Raw genomic sequence first — 21578 nt, 5'->3', positions numbered from 1 at the left:
TTGAGACATCTGCCATTGTGATGTGTGACAACTGCATATTTTAGAGTGGCCTTTTTATTGTCCTCAGCACAAGGTGCTATGTAACGACGTACCACACCTGTCAGGTGGATGGATTATCTTGGAAAAGGAGAAATGCTCACTAACAGGGATGTAAACAAATTTGTGCACAAAATTTAAGAAGCTTTTTGTGCATATGGAACATTTCTGGGATCTTTTATTTCAGCTCATGAAACAACACTTTACATGTTGCGTTTTATATTTTTGTTCAGTATATTAATTCTAATTAATAATGTCATCCTATATTTACCTTTTATGATTGATCAAATGTCTGTTGTTCACCTGTGAAAGTTTGTTGGTTGTTTTCTATGTTGACAATGTTTTTAAAACATATTATTGTTATGGAAAAACTGTACATTATCCATCCACGGTGTCATTGAGCCTCGTGGCTAAACTTTAATTCCAAAATAAGATAAAGTAGCCTAACGGTTGGTTTGTAATCAGTTACAATACCAATCCTCTCCAGGCACTTATTTTCTGGTGCCTTACCTGGGTCGTATTCATTAATGCAAACCGTAGTAAAACTGTTTTGCAATGGAAACCGCTTAGAGCATTTGGGTTAACATTGCAAAAAGTTTTGCTACGGTATGCACAAATGAATGTCAGTCTCTAAAAGGTTAAAGGTCGTACGTGAGAGTCCAGGGCCGGCCCTGGGCATAAGCGACGCAGGTGGTCGCCGGCTGCTAGGGGTTCCCCCGACCCAATCATTAAAATTGTGTATTTTTATTTTAAGGTCTCAACTTACTGTTGAACGCAATATCGAAATTTGGTTGTGCATCGGTAGTTTTACTCGTGTCATTCAATTAATTAGCCCATGGCAGCAAAAAAAGATTATTGGTAAATTAATCTGTCCAGCTATCTATGTCTGAATTACTGACCGGGAACAAAGGGCAGGGGCCTCATTTAACAACCATGCATACATTTCTTACTAATGTCTGGCATTTGTGGGAAGTCAAGGATTTGCATATGCAACAAATTTGTTGGGGTTTATCACACTGTCACAGGCAACATACTGTGCACGTTGTTTTTATAAATCGGAGCCATACTATGTTTGTTTGCGTGCTACAACCCCACCTGGAAAATGTCCACCTGGAACAAGAGTTTCTAAAAGAAAGCACAATGGCAAATTTGATCACATTTCTGTAGAGGCGTGGGCAGAATGTTTTAATATTTTTCAGGAAAGAAATGCATGCCGCCTATAGCAAGTGCCAAACACTGGATATACCCTCCTTTTGCATAAAATAAACATTATACATCATGGTGATATGTGATCTGCTTACTAACTGCATCTGTTTTATCATTAGGCCTGCTTTTGAATGTTTTTATTAGCCTACCATTGTTATAATTCCCGTGCATCAAATACCTCCATTTTCCCCAAAATAGCAATATTTGCTCGCAATACAGTTGATCAACCACTAGTTGTGTGCGTGGTTTGAGATTTGTGTGACTATAGGCCCACTTTCCTGTCATGTTCAAAATGGATAAATACCAACCTTTGCGGGAAAACTGAAGTATGCAGGTTTGGAGGCTTGTTGTTGTGCACACACCTTGATAAATCAAGCCCCAGGGGCCCTGACCTCCAGGGAGCTCCTAGTCACTCAAATATCATATTTACATGCCATGTCATGGAAAAATGTGTGGTATTTCAGGAAATGTATTTTAAAATGTATCTCCGCCTCATGGCAAAATGTATAGAATTGCAAAAAAATAGCTTTAAAACTGCAACCTTTTCTCTACACCCCATGGCAAATCTCCCCTAGGGCCCCCAAAAGGGTAGGGGCCCTGTGTGAAACTCCAGCGCTGTATTTCTGTCAGTTCATGATGAAGCAACGTGACTATTTCAATCTTTATTTTGGTGTAATGAAAATGTGAATGCTGTTTGGCTTCTGTCAAAATGTAAAATTCTTGGAAATCTACAGTTGTAAAATATTATCTTGTTGGTCTATATGAGTAGAATGTGCACTGTAGTGCTCTTGTGTCAAATCTTTTTTGAATAAAAATGTCTATGACATTCTTTCTCATTTGGAAACGTCCTCCTTTGCCAAATGTCTATTTACCCCTCTTAGTGTTCTTAGACTGGTGTGACTAGGTGAAGAAGGAGGCATACTCCGGTTATGTATTGATAAAATATATTTGTAATACTGTAAACTAAGTAATTACCTCTTTAGCCAAGGGCGGAAGGTGACGATGACTGGTGTTTCTGTTGACAGTAGATCATCTGGCATCCAGTAGATGATCAGGTGAAAGGGACTCCTTCCAGTCCACTCAAACTCTGTAAATGTATAGAAAAGGCAGGTCCTTGCCATCTACAGTATTTGCATACAGTCTATTCATTGTTCTGGCATTTACTTGTTGTAAGTTAAAACATGTTGACGCTGTGTATAGTGGGGCGGGCTCTACTGTCAGGTAGTACACTTAGGTGTCAGTCTGCCAACCGCATTGTTTCCTTTTTGACTCTTTTTTTCTCACTCTTATGCCACCAGGCTCCAGCCCTTACCTTTCAACACCCTGAAGGTTCAGTGTCACACCAATGGTACACAGGTATTATATCTGCTGTTTTAACTGAGGGAACATTGTGGATTACTTTTGATCACTTTGTTTGTAAGGTACTGTGTCCTCTTCATTGATAAAAAAAAATATAGATATATATATATATATATATATATATATATATATATAGATATTTACTGAGATGTTTAAAAGTTATGTTATTTAAAATCAGCACAATTATTTAGATTTGAAGTAGATGAAAAATATCTTATTGTACAAAGTATATCTAGACTTTAAAAGAACTGCAACAAGCTCTGAAAATATGTAATTGTTAAGTCATGCTCTGTAATGGTAAATCCTGCAATGAATAGGACGTCTCGATGGCAATTTAAATGTTAAATGAAATAGAAAATGTGCTTGGAACAATACTTTGCATAGGAGAGGGGCTATAATATGTTTGGATAGGTCAGGCACCGTGCTCATTGTTGTCATACCAAACAGTGCTGTCTTGTCAACACTTCAACCATCAGACATGAGGAGTAGTCATGGTCACTTGAATCAACTGCTTTTCTACTCTAAAGCGGGATAAGACATTTTGTATCCTGTTTCATTTATTTGCACCGAAGAAAATAAGTGATAAACAACAATAATATAGATAAAACATTTTTTTAAAGGCATGCAGGTGTGGTTGGAAGCCCACGGGATTATATAAAAACCACACTACAAAAAAAACAATATACAATACATATGAACAAAAAATTTTTTTAAAAGCTTTAAAACAGATACCAAAACCCACTCATCATAAATGTACAAATGAACCGATCAGCAATCACAAAAAAGTATGTTTTGTTTAAATGTGTGTGAGAGAGTTGGGCTATATGGAGGAGATTACTGAGTAGTTTGGTTCATCAGGCTGACCCCCGGTGTTCGGTTGTCATTGAGGGATGATGAGGTTTTGGCAATGTGAAGATAAGAATTCCAGAGTATGGTACCTATGTATCTGATAGAGAATTGACTGTGTGAGGTGCGGCAGTGTGGAGGATGAAGGTTATCACAAGACTGTGTTATATAGATGGATTTCAAAATAAACTTGGAAGAATCCTTTGAGTGGTTTAGGTCAACTGTCTGGGAGGTATGAGTATTTGTCTTTTAAAATTCATAATTGGCATACATTAATGTCATCAAGTTATTGAGGGAGCTAAGGACCCTAGGACTGAACATCTCCCTCTGCAACTGCATCCTGGACTTCCTGACGGGCCGCCCCCCCCAGGTGGTAGGGGTAGGCAACAACACATCTGCCACGCTAACCCTTAACACTGGGGCCCCTCGGGGCATGTGCTTAGTCCCCTCCTGTAGTCCCTATTCACCCATGACTGCGTGGCCAAGCATGACTCCAACACCATCATTAGGTTTGCTGACGAAACAACAGTAGGCCGGATCACCAACAACGATGAGACAGCCTATTGGGGGGAGGTCAGAGACCAAGCAAAGTGGTCCCAGGACAACAACCTGCACCATCGAGAGCATCCTAACCAGCTGCATTACCGCCTGGTATGGCAACTGCTCGGCATCTGACCGTAAAGGCACTACAGAGGCTAGTGCGTACGGCCCAGTACATCACTGGGGCCAAGCTTTCTGACATCCAGGACATATATACTAGGTGTCCGAGGAAAGCTCAGTCGCCCAAGTCATAGACTGTTCTCTCTGCTACCGCACGGCAAGCGGTACCAGAGCACCAAGTCTAGGACCAAAAGGCTTCTTAACAGCTTCTACCCCCAAGCCATAAGACTTCTGAACAACTAATCAAATGGCCACCTGGACTATTTACATTAACCCCCCTTTGTTGTTACACTGCTTCTACTCTCTGTTTATTATCTATGCATAGTCACTTTACAAATTACTTCGACTAACCTGTACATTGACTCAGTACCGGTACCCCCTGTATATAGCCTTGTTATTGTTATGTACATTTATTGTGTTACATTTTGATTGATTAGATATTTTACTTTAGTAAATATTTTATTAACTCTCTTTCTTGTACTGCATTGTTGGTTAAGGGCTTGTAAGTAAGCGTTTCACAGTACGCTTGTACATGTGACAAATATGACTTGATTTACATAGACAAGATATTGAGTATCTTAAACAAAGGCTGCAGATGGAGATAAGTAATTAGAGGTGGCTAGTTTTGCAAATGTATTTTGTAAAAAACGATAATAATGCAATTTAGAAAGTAATATTTCAAGATCAATCCTGTCAAACGCTTTGGATACATTTAAAAAGATGCCAAGAATGTATCTGATTCAGAGGGGTTGGGTTAAATGTGGAAGACACATTTCAGTTGAATGCATTCAGTTGTACAACTGACTATCCCCCTTTTCCTTTCATTGTTGTTAAGGGCTGTAAATATTTTATCCACAAGTTGCAAAAGAGCCATATCTGTGGAGTAGTTTTTGAAAAACTATATTGGTGCTCATATAGAATGCTGTTGATTTAAATGTTTCAACATTCTCTTATACACAGTGTTTTTCTATGATTTTAGAAAAACATGGTAGTATAGATATTGGGCGATAATTTGTCAGAGATCTTGGATCCCCAGATTTATAAACCTTTGGCAATTTTTAAATCTGTCGGAACAGTACCAGTTTGCATAGATTTGGTGAAGGTATACGTTAGAGGCTCAGTGATCGAGGAAGACACTGATTTCACCAAAGAGGCACCAATCTCATCATGACTTGCAACTGATATCTTTAAGTTACCAATTACCTTTACACCTCCATTACCTCAGGTGGATCAAATTGAAGCAGAGAAGGGAAATGTAATCCAAGGGATTTCCATCAATTTTCTTTGACGGAGGGACCCACATTCACAAAAAGGTTATTAAATTCATATGAAATAACATCAGGATCACTGTAGGTCTTATTTCCAACAATACATTGAGATGGGATAGTTGTAGATGCCGTTTCCTTGTTCAACAGTTAATTAACAATTTTCCAAGTAGAATTTATATTATTTAAGGATTCTTGGAATTTGTTAGTAAAATAATTTGTCATTATACTTTTAGTAATTTGCAGAAATCAAAGGAGAGGGATTTGTGAGAAACCTTTTCTACAATTTTTTTTTATTTTATGAGAATTCTTTGAGACCGGATGTAAACCAATGTTTCCAGAACCTTTCTGCTCCTCTCTTATGTGGTTTAACTAAGGAAAAGCCTGAACAAATAATATAACAAATATTGTGGTTAAACTCAAATACACAAATTGATTAAATAAAAATTATTTTTTGATAAAAAATGTAAAAAAGTTATCTGTGTAAAAATATCATAAATAGGACTGGTGGAGTTATGTCACACATGCAGCTAACAAAAATATATGGAAATGTAAATTGAGGCAAGTGGAAGGGGGGAAAAGTAAGGAACTTGTATGTTGGCCGTGCATTAAAGACCAAAATTGGTTAAAGAAAATTGTGATAAATAAAAGTATATACCAGTTTCATATACGGACCAAAGAATTGACAGCTGTGCTATATAGATTAAAAAATAGTTTGATGTACCAATTCCATGGCACATGGTTTATGAACTTATATGCAAAATGACGCCAGATTCTAAATCTATAATTTTTCAATTTCAATTATTATACAACATTTTTGCAACCAAAAGAATGTTATATATATGGGGGATAAAACCGTCCCAGCTCTGCAGATTTTGCTGCGAAGAGACAGAGTGATTAGATTATTATTTATTTAGGTATTGTCCATATGTAGCTTGTTCTTGGTCACAGCTCCAGAAATGGCTGAAGAATTTCAACATTTACCTGGAGCTAACGCTGCAGATCGCAATAGTGGGAGATTTGAAAATACATAGTCAATCGATCAATAATTCGAATAATACTTTTAGCAAAAATGTTAATCTTTAATTTATATCTGTAGAAACTATGAGAATAGAAAGGTTCTGAACTTTTGTGAAGCATCACAGCACAGTTGAAAAATATATGGCAAATAGAAATCCAAAATGGATGATGTTGAGTGATAGATGGGAGAGGTTGAATGGAGCTGAAGGATGGGATTAATAAGATAACAAATGTAAAATGATCTGTGTCTGTGAAATGTATGTAGGTTCAGAACTTTTGTGAAACAGCACAGTTAAAGATATATGGCAAATAAAAGAAAAGAAGGGCAGAGGAAGGACCAAAAACAAATCAAATATAACTATTGTAAAATACATTGTGTCTGTTAAATGTATATAGTGTGTATAAGCCTTAGTGTTGTTGTTCATTAGTTTACTCCAATTAGGGGAAGGGTTGTTGGGTCAGCGGAAAATAATAATGGAAAATATATATTTTTTAAAATATATGTGTGTGTATATGCAGTGGGGAGAACAAGTATTTGATACACTGCCGATTTTGCAGGTTTTCCTACTTACAAAGCATGTAGAGGTCTGTATTTTTTAAATCATAGGTACACTTCAACTGTGAGAGACGGAATCTAAAACAAAAATCCAGAAAATCACATTGTATGATTTTTAACTACTTTATACAAATAGTATCAATAAGGATGACAGATGTACTGGTCTCTCTTGTGGGCTTATAGATGAGGGGATACAGATATCTGGAGTCTAAAGTATTCAAAAAGTCAGATGTCAGTGAGTGCTTCTCAATTTCAAATATGTTTATGTTGTAATAACCAAATAGAAATCACATTTTTATCTTCATCATGAATCAAATCCAAGGTTGATGTAAGGATAACAATGAAACTACTAATGTCAGAATCGGGTGGCCGATATAGAGGCATCCAATTACCACTTTTATGTTTACCTATCTGACTCCGCTATGCCTCCTTGCCCGTTCAACATTTCCTCATCTCCCACCCATTCTAATGTGACTATCCCCGATGCTTCTCCCTCTTTTTCCCCTGCCCCGCTACAAAGTTTCTCCTTGCAAGCAGGTGCTAAAGCAGCTGCTTAAACTTGACCCCAAAAAAACATCTGGATCAGATGGCCACCAATGCTCCTTATAGGACACATCCCTGCACTCTATAATCCTCTGTAAACTGGTGGTCTTTGTATACCCGTCGCAAGACCAACTGGTTGATGCTTATTTATAAAAACCCTCTTAGGCCTCACTCCCCCCTATCTGAGATATCTACTGCAGCCCTCATCCTCCACATACAACACCCATTCTGCCAGTCACATTCTGTCAAAGGTCCCCAATGCACACACATCCTTGGGTCGCTCCTCTTTTCAGTTCGCTGCAGCTAGCGACTGGAACGAGTTGCAACAAACACTGAAACTGGACAGTTTTATCTCAATCTCTTCCTTCATAGACTGCTTTGTGTGATGTATTGTTGTCTCTACCTTCTTAACCTTTGTGCTGTTGTCTGTGCCCTATAATGTTTGTACCATGTTTTGTGCTGCCACTATGTTGTGTTGCTACCACTATGATGTGTTGCTACCATGTTGTCGTTATGTTTCGCTGTCATGCTGTGTTGTCATGTGTTGCTTGCTGCCTTGCTATGTTGTTGTTTTAAGTCTCTCTTTATGTAGTGTTGTGTTGTTTCTCTTGTAGTGATGTGTGTTTATTTTTAGTCCCAGGCCCCCGTCCCCGCAGGAGGTCTTTTGCATTTTGGTAGGCCGTCATTAGAAACAAGAATGTGCTCTTAACTGACATGTCTAGTGAAATGAAGGTTAAATATAGTTCATGCCTTACATGTCCCATGTCCCCACTTCCTATGGAATGCACATTGACACAGTCCACATAACACCACTGAAGACCTCAGAGGGGTATGACATTTAGAGCAATGTGTGTTGTTTGGGTCATGTGGTTAGGTGAAACACATGAACAAAGTAGAGTAAATATGGGTGTGGTGTGTATGCGTGTGTGTCAAATCAGAGGACTATAGCTGAGTCACAGGGGGGGGGGGGGGGGGGGGGTTCATCATATGTGCCCTCTCCATCTCGATGAGTTTAGGGCCCAGTTTGAGTTGATCTGCCAGGAGTTTATTGGCCTTGAATTCTGTGTCATGCCAAGCTTCAGTCTTTACGTTCTCAATTCCATCGATTAAAATGTTGTTGAGCCTCGATTGATTTTCGAGGTAGTCTTCTTTGAAAGAGTGCTTGTCAGGTGTTTCGTTTGGAAAACGGTGAAATCCTCAGACATGGTTTTGAATGCGGTCTGGCTGGTGACATTCGCAGCCTTTAGCTCCTCCCCCAACCTGTTATCAATCAAATGAACGGTAAGCACTAACGGTTCAACATGATATTGAATTGTGTGATTTTCTTCAGGTCGATGGGATCATCACCATAAGGAAGTATGAATCGTCCCTGTGTGAACTGCTTGAAAGGTTTTGTCACCTTCCTCAACTTCATCTGCTGGGTAGGTTATCATGCTCTTTATGGTCTCTAAAACGTGGTGACATCTGTAATATCAAACTCAGCCTGTAGAGGGGATGAAAGCATAAACATCACTTTATTCAAGATACTTCCTTTATTCCGATACTATACTGTCACCAAAACAAACGATTTTCCTAAGTTATTTAAAAATGTTCATGTCAACAATTTGAGAGATCTACTGGATCATGTATTCCCCTTTTTGACCCCAAAGTAAAGCCTTTTACACTTGTGTCTTCCAAGTTGTGTGGTGCCTTCATCGTGGGTTTTGGAGAGTTCCAGATGATGCACTCTAGATTTGGCTCCCTCATCACATCCTTCTGGCCCATATACCCTGCCAACACGCTGGTAGTCACGGGGACCATTGTGACGTGTGTTTGTTTCCTGGGAATCATGGGGGCCCTGATGGAAAACCGCTGTATGCTCATCACTGTGAGTCTGCACACATATTCTTTCTTTCTTTCTTTTATTAGGTCATTTGTCAGGGACCATGCACAGTAAGCCTGTGTCCCAAATGGCACTCTATAGCCCCCGGTCAAAAGTGGTGCACTCTAAAGGTGCCATTTGGGACGCGCCCATGGTCTATGAGTAATCCGGGATCCGTTGTAATTGCAGTTTTTCATCCTGCTGTTTATCTTGATGCTGGTGGAGCTGGCCATGGCCTGTGTGTTTCTGGTGTACGAGAGGGAGGTAAGAAACATCTCAAAGGGTTCTCTGCTGTCCGTATGACTTCTATTGACTAAATAAAGGTAATGGTGCTAGTAGAAGTCATGTAAACATGTGACCTGTTTGCAATACAGATTGACAATTTCTTTGAGAAAGACCTGATGCGTAGCTTGGAGACATACAAGAATTCTACGTCAGAGGGGAACTTAACCATTAAAGAGGACTTTGATGTGGTCCAGCATATTGTGAGTATTCAGTAGGTATAACGGTAAATTCATACATATCGCACTGTATACATAATACAAGCTGTACCTAGACCTCAATAACATTCCAATACATTTCTCCATTCTGCTCGCCTGGACAATGTTGTTACAGGGTGGTAACCCAGTGGGTTTGCTGTGTTTAGTTCAGGTGCTGTGGGGTCCACGGCGTGGCTGACTGGGAGGGCAACGTGCCCATCTCCTGTTGTACCAAAAACCCCTGTAACATCATCCCCCAACCTAACTGGCAGGAGGTGTGCTTGTTTCTCTGTCAACATCCCAAAAGGTACCCTATTCACTATATAGTGCACTGCTTTTGACCAGAGCCCTATGGGCCCTGGACATGTGTAGTGCACTATAAAAGGGAATAGGGTGTCATTTTGGATGCAGATTTTGATCTTTAAAAAATAAAATAAAAAAGAAGTATCAAAAACAGCCACAGCAATATGACCTCTGTCTCTTTCAGGGCTGCCATATGAAGCTCAGGAACTGGTTTGCGAGGAACTTTCTAAGCACTGGAGCAGGTGTCGTCTCCCTTTTCATTCTACAGGTACAGGAAACATCACCTTCTACGTCTTTTCTAAATTGAGTCAATGTGATTACCAGCATAGGAATATACAGTGGGGCAAAAAAACTATTTAGTCAGCCACCAATTGTGCAAGTTCTCCCACTTACAAAGATGAGAGCGGCCTGAATTTATTTGCAAATTATGGTGGAAAATAAGTATTTGGTCAATAACAAAAGTTTATCTCAATACTTTGTTATATACCCTTTGTTGGCAATGACAGAGGTCAAACGTTTTCTTTAAGCCTTCACAAGGTTTTCACACACTGTTGCTGGTATTTTGGCTCATTCCTCCATGCAGATCTCCTCTAGAGCAGTGATGTTTTGGGGCTGTTGCTGGGCAACACGACTTTCAACTCCCTCCAAAGAATTTCTATGGGGTTGAGATCTGGAGACTGGCTAGGCCACTCCAGGACCTTGAAATGCTTCTTACGAAGCCACTTCTTTGTTGCCCGGGCAGTGTGTTTGGGATCATTGTCATGCTGAAAGACCCAGCCACGTTTCATCTTCAATGCCCTTGCTGATGGAAGGAGGTTTTCACTCAAAATCTCACGATACATGGCCCCATTCATTCTTTCCTTTACACGGATCAGTCGTCCTGGTCCCTTTGCAGAAAAACAGCCCCAAAGCATGATGTTTCCACCCCCATGCTTCACAGTAGGTATGGTGTTCTTTGGATGCAACTCAGCATTCTTTGTCCTCCAAACACAACGAGTTGAGTTTTTACCAAAAAGTTATATTTTGGTTTCATCTGACCATATGACATTCTCCCAATCTTCTTCTGGATCATCCAAATGCTCTCTAGCAAACTTCAGACGGTCCTGGACATGTACTGGCTTAAGCAGGGGGACACGTCTGGCACTGCAGGATTTGAGTCCCTGGCGTCGTAGTGTGTTACTGATGGTAGGCTTTGTTACTTTGGTCCCAGCTCTCTGCAGGTCATTCACTAGGTCCCCCCGTGTGGTTCTGGGATTTTTGCTCACCGTTCTTGTGATCATTTTGACCCCACGGGGTGAGATCTTGTGTGGAGCCCCAGATCGAGGGAGATTATCAGTGGTCTTGTATGTCTTCCATTTCCTAATAATTGCTCCCACAGTTGATTTCTTCAAACCAAGCTGCTTACCTATTGCAGATTCAGTCTTCCCAGCCTGGTGCAGGTCTACAATTTTGTTTCTGGTGTCCTTTGACAGCTCTTTGGTCTTGGCCATAGTGGAGTTTGGAGTGTGACTGTTTGAGGTTGTGGACAGGTGTCTTTTATACTGATAACAAGTTCAAACAGGTGCCATTAATACAGGCAACGAGTGGAGGACAGAGGAGCCTCTTCAAGAAGAAGTTACAGGTCTGTGAGAGCCAGAAATCTTGCTTGTTTGTAGGTGACCAAATAGTTATTTTCCACCATAATGTGCAAATAAATTCATAAAAAATCATACAATGTGATTTTCTGGATTTTGTTTCCTCATTTTGTTTGTCATAGTTGAAGTGTACCTATGATGAAAATTACAGGCCTCTCTCATTTTTAAGTGGGAGAACTTGCACAATTGGTGGCTGACTAAATACTTTTTTGCCCCACTATAAATACTATAGAAATTACAAGCGGTCATTATTTTTATGGTTACCACCAGCCTGTTTCATCTTCCTTAGCCTGTATGTACTTTGGTCTGAGTTAGAATGTGCTGACTATGTATCCAAAACATGTTTTTGTTCTTGTTTGCAGTTCATTTGCATGTGTTTCACCATCCCCATCTTCTGCCAGTTCAGTCGTAATGGATATGGTTACAAGTGAAAGGAGAACCCATGACTTTCAACGGGCTTATTACGCAATACAGGATCTCATTAACAGGAGACAAAATAACAATAGATTTCATTTATGTAGAGCTTTTTAATACATGAAAATTCTCAAAGATGTATTGATGTCCTATGTGGCTCAGTTGGTAGAGCACGGCCCTCGCAAAGCCAGGATTGTGTGTTTGATTCCCACGGGAGAGCATTGCGAGTCGCTCTGGATAATAGTGTCAGCTAAATGACTAAAATGTAGATGTAATAAGGATATTGTTTTCCTTCACATGTTTAGTTTTCGTTTGATTGTTTATTTAAGCGATAAGGCCCGAGGAGGTGTGATATATGGCGAAGGGCTTTCTATGCAGGACGCAACACGGAGTACCTTATTGCTTTCATTAACTGGTTTCCAACGTTAATTAGAACAGTAAAAATAAATGCTTTGTCATACCCGTGGTATATGATCTGATATACAATGGCTGTCAGCCAATCAGCACTCAGGGCTCGAACCACCCAGTATATAATTAATCAAAAAGGCACGAGGGGGTGTGATATATGGCCAGTATAGCACGGCTAAGGGCTGTTCTTTTGCACGACTCAACGCAGAGTAATTATAAACTGGGTGGTTCGAGCCCAGAATGATGATTGTCTGACAGCTGCGGTATATCAGACTGTATACCACGGGTACATGTATTTTTACTGCTCTAATTACGTTGGTAACCAGTTTATAATAGCAACAAGGCCCCTCTGGGGTTTATATTTGACCTTTCTGAGAGAAGTAGTGTTATGAGTAGTAGTACTTAGCATATGACCAAGTATCTAACAAAATAGATTGGCAAGAACAGTTGCTATTGACACTTTTGAGTAATTTGAGCACAGGAGGTTGCTGGCACCTTAATTGAGGACGACGGGCTCATGGTAATGGCTGGAGCGGAATTAGTGGAATGGTATCAAATACATCAAACGCATGGTTTACATGTGTTTGATGCCATTCCATTTGCTCCGTTTCGGCCATTATTATGAGCCGTCCTTCCCTCAGCAGCCTCCTGTGAATTTGCGCTATAGTTCTGTATTTTTGTGTTTTAATTTCATTCTGGATGAATTGCACCTTAGAGACTAATATGTATGTATGTATGTATGTTATTGTGATTGTTTCAAAACCACAGGTAAATTAACATTAATCAACTGGATTCTTGACTGCTCATACCTGTCTATTAAACCATAGATTCGCAATAAAAATGTGGATGTGCATAAAAACCTTTTTACTCTTACTCTCGTGTCATTCTGGATGCATTTGGAAAGTCTTCAGACCCCTTGACCTTTTCCCCAAAAATATACATTACAGCCTTATTCTAAAATAGATGTAATTTTTTTTAATCCCCTCATCAATCTACACACAATACCCCAAAATGACACAGCAAAAACAGGTTTTTAGAAATATCACATTTACATAAGTATTCAGATGCTTTACTCAGTACTTTGACTGAGTAAATAACCTACTTTGACAGCGATTACAGTCTTGAGTCTTCTTGGGTATGACGCTATAAGCTCAGCACACCTGTATTTTTGGAATTTCTCCCATTCTTCTCTGCAGATCCTCTCAAGCTCTGTCAGCTGCACATCTATTTTCAGGTCTCTCAAGAGATGTTCGATCGGGTTAAAGTCCGGGCTCTGGCTGGGCCACTCAAGGACATTCAGAGACTTGCCCCAAAGCCACTCATGCATGGTCTTGGCTGTGTGCTTAGGGTTGTTGTCCTGTTGGAAGGTGAACCTTTTCCCGAGTCTGAGGTCCTGAGCGCTCTGGAGCAGGTCTTCATCAAGGATCTCTCTGTACTTTGCTCCGTTCATCTTTCTCTCGATCCTGACTAGTCCCCTAATCCCTACCGCTAAAAAACATCCCCACAGCTTGATGCTGCCACAACCATGCTTCACCGTAGGGATGGTGCCAGGTTTTGTCCAGACGTGACGCTTGGCATTCAGGCCAAAGAGTTCAATCTTGGTTTCATCAGACCAGAGAATATTGTTTCTCATAGTCTGAGAGTCTTTAGGTGCCTTTTGGCAAACTCAGAGCGGGCTATCATGTGCCTTTTACTGAGGAGTGGCTTCCATCTTGCCACTCTACCATAAAGGCATGATTGATGGGGTACTGCAGAGATGGCTGTCCTTCTGGAAGGTTCTCCCATCTCCACAGAGGAACTCTGGAGCTCTGTCAGAGAGACCATTGGGTTCTTTGTCACCTCCCTGATACAAAGCCTGTCTCCCCCGTTTGCTCAGTTTAGCCGAGTGGCCAGCTCTAGAAAGAGCCTGGGTGGTTCCAAACGGCTCAATTTAAGAATGATGGAGGCCTCTGGGCTCTTGTGGACCTTCAATGCTGCAGAAAATGTTTTGGTACGATTCCCCAAATCTGTGCCTTGACACAATCTGGTCTCAGAGCTCTACGTACAATTCCTTGGAACTCATACATTGGTTTTTGCTCTGACATGCACTGTCAACTGTGGGACCTTACGTAGACAGGTATGTGCCTTTCCAAATCATGTCCAATCAATTGAACTTACCACAGGTGGACCCCAATCAAGTTGTAGAAACATCTCAAGGATGATCAATGGAAAAACAGGATGCACCTGAGCTCAATTTCAAGTCTCAATGCAGGGTCTGAATACTTATGTACATTTCAGTTTTGTATTCGTTATAGCAAAAATTATAACCTGTTTTCGCTTTGTCATTATGGGGTATTGTGTGTAGATTAATGAGGGAAAAAATAATGTAATCAATTTTAGAATAAGGCTGTAAAGTAACAAAATGTGGAAAGTCAAGGGATCTGAATACTTTCCGAATGCACTGTACATATACTGTATGATTGAAACAACAATGAGTAATCTTTTTTATTTCTGAACATTGTTTTTTTATGGTAGAAAACAACAGGCCCAAATGTCCCTCAGCGTAAGGGAGAACAGGGTTCACATCTTTGCTAAACGTGGCAGAGGAGGCTGGTGGGAGAAGCTATAGGAGGATGAGCTCATTGTAATGGCTGGAATGGAATAAATGGAATGGTACCAAACACATAAAGCACATGGAAACAACATTAATTTAATTCCAGCCTTTACAATGAGCACCTCCTCCCAAACCTGCTCACACCAGCCTCCTCTGGAATGTAGGTAATGTGTAACAGAAGTTGTCATTTTGTCTTTCCCCTCAGTGCTATTTTGAAATGCACACCCTGCACAAGTTCTCAGTATAGATTTACCATAATATACCCTAGAATAAGGAAGTAGAATGAATTGAGAACAGGAAGTACCAGTACAGCCAAGTCAAAGGTGCAGTACATCCTCTACACAACGGATTGTAAAGGGTATCGGGCTTGATTTAAACTTGTTTCACTATTTCAACTGACAAGGTAAGTACAATGTCTCAATTGTATTCATTTAAATGAGAAGTTATCTTTCATTTCCTGTAAAAGAGTGACAACATTTGATTGTCTTTAGATTGTTATGAGTGATGTGTCTAGTCTAATAGACATCAAGGGATAAGAGAAATTGGTCATGGGTATATGAAAAGCACAGGAGGTTGGTGTCACCTTAGTTGGGGAGGAAGGGCTTGTCGTAATGCCTGAAGCGAAACAGTATCAATGATGCCATTTCTTTCTTTCCGTTCCAGCCATTATTACGAGCCGCCCTCCCCTCAGCCGCCTCCGCTAGATTATTCTCAAACCTATGAGAATAATCTAAAATTAAATGTTGGGAGTGTTATATATTGAAAACATGTATATTTAATATAAAAACAAAATTTCTCCAGTAAAATCATATAACAAGAAAGATGAAGAAGTTTGGGGATTCTTAGGCTGTGTTTCTACAGGCAGCCAAATTCTGATATTTTGACCAATCAGATCAGCTCTGAAAAATATTTGATGTTAGAAGATCTAGAAGATCTGATTTGTCAAAAGACCAATTAGTGAAAAAAATATCATATTTGGGCTGCCTGTGCAAACTCAGCCTTAGAGGTTGTTTGGCTCAGTAAGGTACATTTAAATATGACTAATAATCACAGACACAGCATGGTGTCAGAGGATAAGTGTCATTTGGGTTAGACACATTGCACAGGTTGGTGGCACCTTACTATGGGAGGACAGGCTTATGGTAATGGCTGGAGTGGAATTAGTGGAAAGGTATCAAATACAGTACCTGTCAAAAGTTTGGACACACCTACTCATTCAATGGTTTTTCTTTATTTTTTACAATTCTCTACATTGTAGAATAATAGTGAAGACATCACTGTGAAATAGCACATATGGAATCATGTAGTAACCAAAAAAGTGTTAAACAAATCAACATTTATTTTATATTTGAGATTCTTCAAAGTAGCCGACCTTGGCCCTGAAGACAGCTTTGCACACTCTTGGCATTCTCTCAACCAGTTTCACCTGGAATGCTTTTCCAACAGTCTTGAAAGAGTTCCCACAAATGCTGAGCACTTGTTGGCTGCTTTTCCTTCATGCTGCGGTCCAACTCATCCCAAACCATCTCAATTGGGTTGAGGTTGGGGGATTGTGGAGGCTAGGTCATCTGATGCAGCACTCCATCACTCTCCTTCTTGGTCAACTAGCCCTTACACAGTTTGGAGGTGTGTTGGGTCATTATCCTGTTGAAAAGCAAACAACAGTCCCACTAATTGCAAACCAGATAGAATGGCGTATTGTTTCAGAATGCTGTTGTAGCCATGCTGGTCAAGTGTGCCTTTAATTCTAAATAAATCACAGACAGTGTCACCAGCAAAGCACACCCACACCATCACACCTCCTACTCCATGCTTCACGGTAGGAAACACACATGCAGAGATCATCCGTTCACCTACTCTGCGTCTCACAAAGACACAACGGTTGGAACAAAAAATCTCAAATTTGGACACAGACTAACGGACAGATTTCCACCAGTCTAATCTCCATTGCTTGTCTTTCTTGGCCCAAGCAAGTCTCTTCTTATTATTGGTGTCCTTTAATAGTGATTTCTTTGCAGCAATTCGAAGGCCTGATTCACACAGTCTCCTTTGAACAGTTGATGTTGAAATGCATCTGTTACTTGAACTCCGAAGCATTTATTTGGGCTGCAATTTCGGAGGCTGGTATCTCTAATGAACGTATCCTCCTCAGCAGAGGTATCTCTTGGTCTTCCTTTCCCGTGACGGTCCTCATGAGAGCGCTTGATGGGTTTGTCCGACTGCACTTGAAGAAAATTTCAAAGTTCTTGACATTTTCTGAATTGACTGACCTTCATGTCTTTAAGTAATGATTGACTGTCGTTTCTCTTTGCTTATTTGAGCTTTTCTTGCCATAATATGGGCTTGGTGTTTTACCAAATAGGGCTATCTTCTGTATACCACCCCCTACTTTGTCACAACACAACTGATTGGCTCAAATGCATTAAGGAAAGAAAGAAATTCCACAAATTAACTTTTAACAAGGCACACCTGTTAGTTGACATTCATTCCACTACCTCATGAAGCTGGTTAAGAGAATGCCAAGAGTGTGCAAAGCTGTCATCAAGGCAAAGGATGGTTACTTTAAAGAATCTAAAACATAAAATATATTTTTGATTTGTTTTTGGGTACTGCATGATTCCATGTGTTATTTCATAGTTTTGATGTCTTCGCTTTTATTGTACAATGTAGAAAATAGTAAAAAATAAAGAACAACCTTGAATGAGTAGGTTTGTCCAAACTTTTGACTGGTACTGTACATCAAGCACATGGTTTCCATGTGTTTGATTCCATTCCATTAGCTCTGTTCCGGCCACTATTATGAGTCGTCCTCCCCTCAGCAGCCTCCTGTGATTGAGTGGGTGTACAATTCCACCCACATTTCCACTCTGCAGTGGGACGAAACACTTATGTTGGTATACTTTCACTGATTTTTCCTAAAGGAATAAGGACTCTATTCAATCTGTAAAACTGAAGCGTTACAGAGTTTGCCATAGAAATCAAAACTGTATTGGTCTAAACATGTTAAAAACTATGATGAAACCATTTCAAAATGTTCAGCTGAGTCCCATGGGTAAATTTAAAGGAAGTAAACCAGATACAGCAGGCTAATTTCCCCACACTGTGACACTTGATGGCCTTGCTACTCACTCACAAACAGTACCCAGTTCCTTCTAATATCTTCAGATGGAGAGAGAAAAATCTGACTCAGTGATGTTATTACTATTTTTAATAATTGTTGCTGTGTATTTGTGTGGTATATGTTGCTGTTTTCACTGATGGTCTCTGTGTTAAAGACAAGCTTATCATTAATGTATTGGCATAATATGTGTTTATCTGTCTCTTGTTTATTTTGCAGGTCTGGAAGCACTTCTGGGAAATGGCTCAAAATTGCCTCAAGTGTTTGAAATACACCATGTGTATGGTTAACTTCTTGTGCTTTGTACGTATCTCCATTCACCAACATTCACCTATTAGCCTTCTAATCTTACTTCCTCAATGAGATTGAAATTTATGTTCAGGGTTGGGGAGTAACTGACAAAAAGCATTACAGTAATTAGTCACGTGAAAAGCAAAAATATTGTAATCAGATAAACAGATACAGTACTTCGTAAAAACTACATGATTACTTTTAAATTCAGAAAAAATAAATTGACACCTCTGTTTTCTCAATGAGATTCAAATCAGCATTGAAAAAGGCACAAGTTGAAGTTTGTCCCACCTGAGCGAGTCTGACCACTAGTCAGAGACCACTATGATGACACATAAAATGTGTTTCACGGATACATTTTGTCTTCTTCTAATGCCTCAAGGTTAAGGGGGGGAAGTAATCGAAAACGGTTACAATTTTGGACAAGTAACAAATTACATTTAGAAAGTTACGTACCCAATGCAACCCTTCCCATGTTCAATATTTAAATTTCCATTTATCCTGTATAAGGTGCATTTTAGGACAGCCTCCTCCTGATAAGCCTGACATGCCCTGATGAGACTGCCCTAATATGGCCACAATTATGTCATATGACACCGTATTCTGTATGATGTATGTTGACGCCATGTTGTTGTGTTTGGGTCAGATGTGTGGAACGGCAGTGTTTGGTTTTGGAGTGTTCCTGATGTTGAACACCAAGGTTTCTGCTCTCATCCCCACCCTGTCCACCTTGAATCTGGCCAACACACTCTTCATCACCGGCATCATCATCACTTGCGTGTCCTTCCTGGGGTTCCTGGGGGCTCTTAAAGAGAACCGCTGCCTCCTCATCACTGTAGGTCTCACATATTTGACATTTTGTATTCATCAGACATCACTTCATTCACTGTCCTTGCTTTAAACTGACTTTAAACTCGTAAATAACCCATTTTTAGTGATCAAGGTACAACCATTCATTGAAAGTGCAACGTGATAACATGAGGATTTTCCAGAAGGATGTTCATATACGCCATTTTTCTTGGTTTGCAGTTTTTCATCCTGCTGTTCATTCTGATGTTGGTGGAACTGACTGTAGCCTGTCTACTGCTGGTATATGAGAAAGAGGTAAGATAAAGCAGGTGCATGTTGGTAGGAGGTTAAGGGGTGAGAGAAAATGAAGGGAAGAGATCATTAATACATGAGGACTTAGAACAAGAAAATCAGGAGTTGAGAGAGGGCCAGGGTTGTGAGGAAAGGTCAAATATGATAGATGGTGTTTTATGAGACCTTCATACTGCTAAGAAATGAATATGTGTGCTTAGATTGACAGATTCCTAGAGAAGGATCTCACAGAGAGTCTGATGAAATCCAGGAAGTCAACTAAAGGTGGGAATTCCACAAACACGGACGACTGGGACATCATTCAGGTCACGGTGAGTGTGAATTGAGAAACACTTAAACTTTACAATGAAACTTGGATGACCCCTCTTTCACCCTGCCATAGTTCCGAACAAAATTGAATGGAAATATGTAGCACATGAAATGACACTGCTTTTCTCATACTTAATTCTATTACATTTAGTTCCAGTGCTGTGGGATCCACAACACAAGTGACTGGAAGGACAAAGTGCCCCTGTCGTGCTGCCGAGAGAGCCCATGTGATCCCAAGACGCCAGTATACTGGGAGGCCGTATGACATCACATATACAATATCCTCTCATGATTAACAAGCCTTAAATGAACTACAATACTGTAGAAAAACATAGCCAATGTCACTCAATAAGGATATTTTCTCTTCATCTCAGGGTTGTTACAATAAGCTGAAGGTGTGGTTTGAGGAGAACTTCCTAGTCACCGGTGTTGGTGTGATTGTGGTCTGCATTATCGAGGTATGATCAGCTTCCCTGCTAGTTAATACAGGGTGTCGGTGATAGGTTTAGATTGGTATTCACATAAAAAAAAAAAAAAACGTATTCCAGGCCAGAAGCATCTTGTCACCTGGTCCCATGGGTTCATCTGGTGAAAAGCAGTGGATTATATATAGGGACTAGTGTGCCAATTGGTACGCACCCCATATTCCTTAGACGCTATTCAAGATGAGTAATGTATAGGCGCGAGGCCTATACACTACTCATCTTGAATAGCGTCTGAGGAATATGTTTTGCGTCCCAAAAGGCACACTAGTCCCTATATAGTGCACTACTTTTCACCAGATGAATAGGGTGCCATTTGGGATGGTGTTGCATAACTCTACCATAACACCATGTAGGCTAACACGTTCATTTTGTTTTTTTCTGTTGGTAGGTCCTGGGCATGTGTTTCTCCATGACTTTGTTCTGTCACATAAGCCGGTCTGGACTCGGCTACAAGTTATGACATTTCTGCTTACATGATTAGGACCTTTCTGTTCTAACTGAAAACATCTGTCTTCAACTGTTTTACAGAGAATTTCCATATACAGAACTATAAACTTACATTTACAGGCACCTATGAGATTTTATACACTTAAATTAATGTTTGTTTTCTGTAATATAATGCTATCAGTTCATTTTATGCTGAAAGGCAGGCACTTTAATAATGTAAATCCAAATAATGCAATAAACATTGAGCTTTTAAATGAATTTTAACCCCACAAAGATTGACTAAAAGCACTTTTCCCTCCCGATCCGTAACTGTATAAAATGTTTCTTCCATCAGAAGACTTTGAAATGGATTTCCTAAATTAAAATATCTTGGGAGTTAAAAAAACAAAAACATTCCCATCACCATCTTTCTAACTACACAATATGACAGTGGCTTGTCAAAGTCACATGGTTTCCTGTTACTTTCAACCTGCATGGTGAAACTGAATTTAACCACTTCTTCTTATAGCGTAACTGATGGTTTCACTTCACTAATATAACAACGAAGCAGTCAGTAAAAGAACCCTCCTTTCTGTGAGAAAACTTTGTTAAAACTCTTGTGTGAAGGTGTGAAAACACCACCACCTTGTTTGGACTGGGTTGTT

General features: G+C 39.9%; 2 protein-coding genes across 5 annotated transcripts; both read left to right on the top strand.

Moving 5' to 3' along the window:
- Positions 1-2476: 2476 nt before the first annotated feature.
- On the top strand, positions 2477-13470 carry LOC124033237 (leukocyte surface antigen CD53-like). 4 transcript variants are annotated; one of them, XM_046345213.1, is made up of 8 exons: positions 2477-2598; positions 8822-8912; positions 9170-9358; positions 9542-9616; positions 9727-9837; positions 9999-10106; positions 10319-10402; positions 12131-13470. In XM_046345213.1, the coding sequence occupies exons 2-8, from the start codon at positions 8850-8852 to the stop codon at positions 12197-12199; spliced, it is 699 nt and encodes a 232-aa protein (XP_046201169.1). In that variant the 5' UTR covers positions 2477-2598; positions 8822-8849; the 3' UTR covers positions 12200-13470. The 4 variants fall into 4 exon arrangements, with proteins under 4 accessions (XP_046201169.1, XP_046201171.1, XP_046201170.1 ...); XM_046345215.1 differs by having other exon boundaries at positions 2484-2590; XM_046345214.1 differs by having other exon boundaries at positions 2526-2663.
- Positions 13471-15429: 1959 nt separating this feature from the next.
- LOC124034136 (leukocyte surface antigen CD53-like) lies at positions 15430-21192 on the top strand. Its single transcript, XM_046346901.1, has 8 exons — positions 15430-15586; positions 18521-18604; positions 19239-19427; positions 19622-19696; positions 19894-20004; positions 20154-20261; positions 20377-20460; positions 20876-21192. The coding sequence occupies exons 2-8, from the start codon at positions 18542-18544 to the stop codon at positions 20945-20947; spliced, it is 702 nt and encodes a 233-aa protein (XP_046202857.1). The 5' UTR covers positions 15430-15586; positions 18521-18541; the 3' UTR covers positions 20948-21192.
- The last annotated feature ends 386 nt before the right edge of the window (positions 21193-21578 follow it).

The sequence above is a fragment of the Oncorhynchus gorbuscha genome, linkage group LG04 (assembly GCF_021184085.1).
Source record: "Oncorhynchus gorbuscha isolate QuinsamMale2020 ecotype Even-year linkage group LG04, OgorEven_v1.0, whole genome shotgun sequence".
NCBI lineage: Eukaryota > Metazoa > Chordata > Actinopteri > Salmoniformes > Salmonidae > Oncorhynchus > Oncorhynchus gorbuscha.
This window is presented reverse-complemented; position numbering and strand designations above follow the sequence as displayed.

Excerpts from the sequence above, each read along its gene's own strand:
- LOC124034136 (XM_046346901.1), top strand. The coding sequence starts at position 18,542 with ATGGCTCAAAATTGCCTCAAGTGTTTGAAATACACCATGTGTATGGTT. Across the intron at positions 19,697-19,893 it reads TGCTGGTATATGAGAAAGAG|ATTGACAGATTCCTAGAGAA; the intron begins GTAAGATAAAGC and ends ATGTGTGCTTAG. Across the intron at positions 20,005-20,153 it reads GGGACATCATTCAGGTCACG|TTCCAGTGCTGTGGGATCCA; the intron begins GTGAGTGTGAAT and ends TATTACATTTAG.
- LOC124033237 (XM_046345213.1), top strand. The coding sequence starts at position 8,850 with ATGAATCGTCCCTGTGTGAACTGCTTGAAAGGTTTTGTCACCTTCCTC. Across the intron at positions 9,359-9,541 it reads ACCGCTGTATGCTCATCACT|TTTTTCATCCTGCTGTTTAT; the intron begins GTGAGTCTGCAC and ends TTGTAATTGCAG. Across the intron at positions 9,838-9,998 it reads TTGATGTGGTCCAGCATATT|TTCAGGTGCTGTGGGGTCCA; the intron begins GTGAGTATTCAG and ends TGCTGTGTTTAG.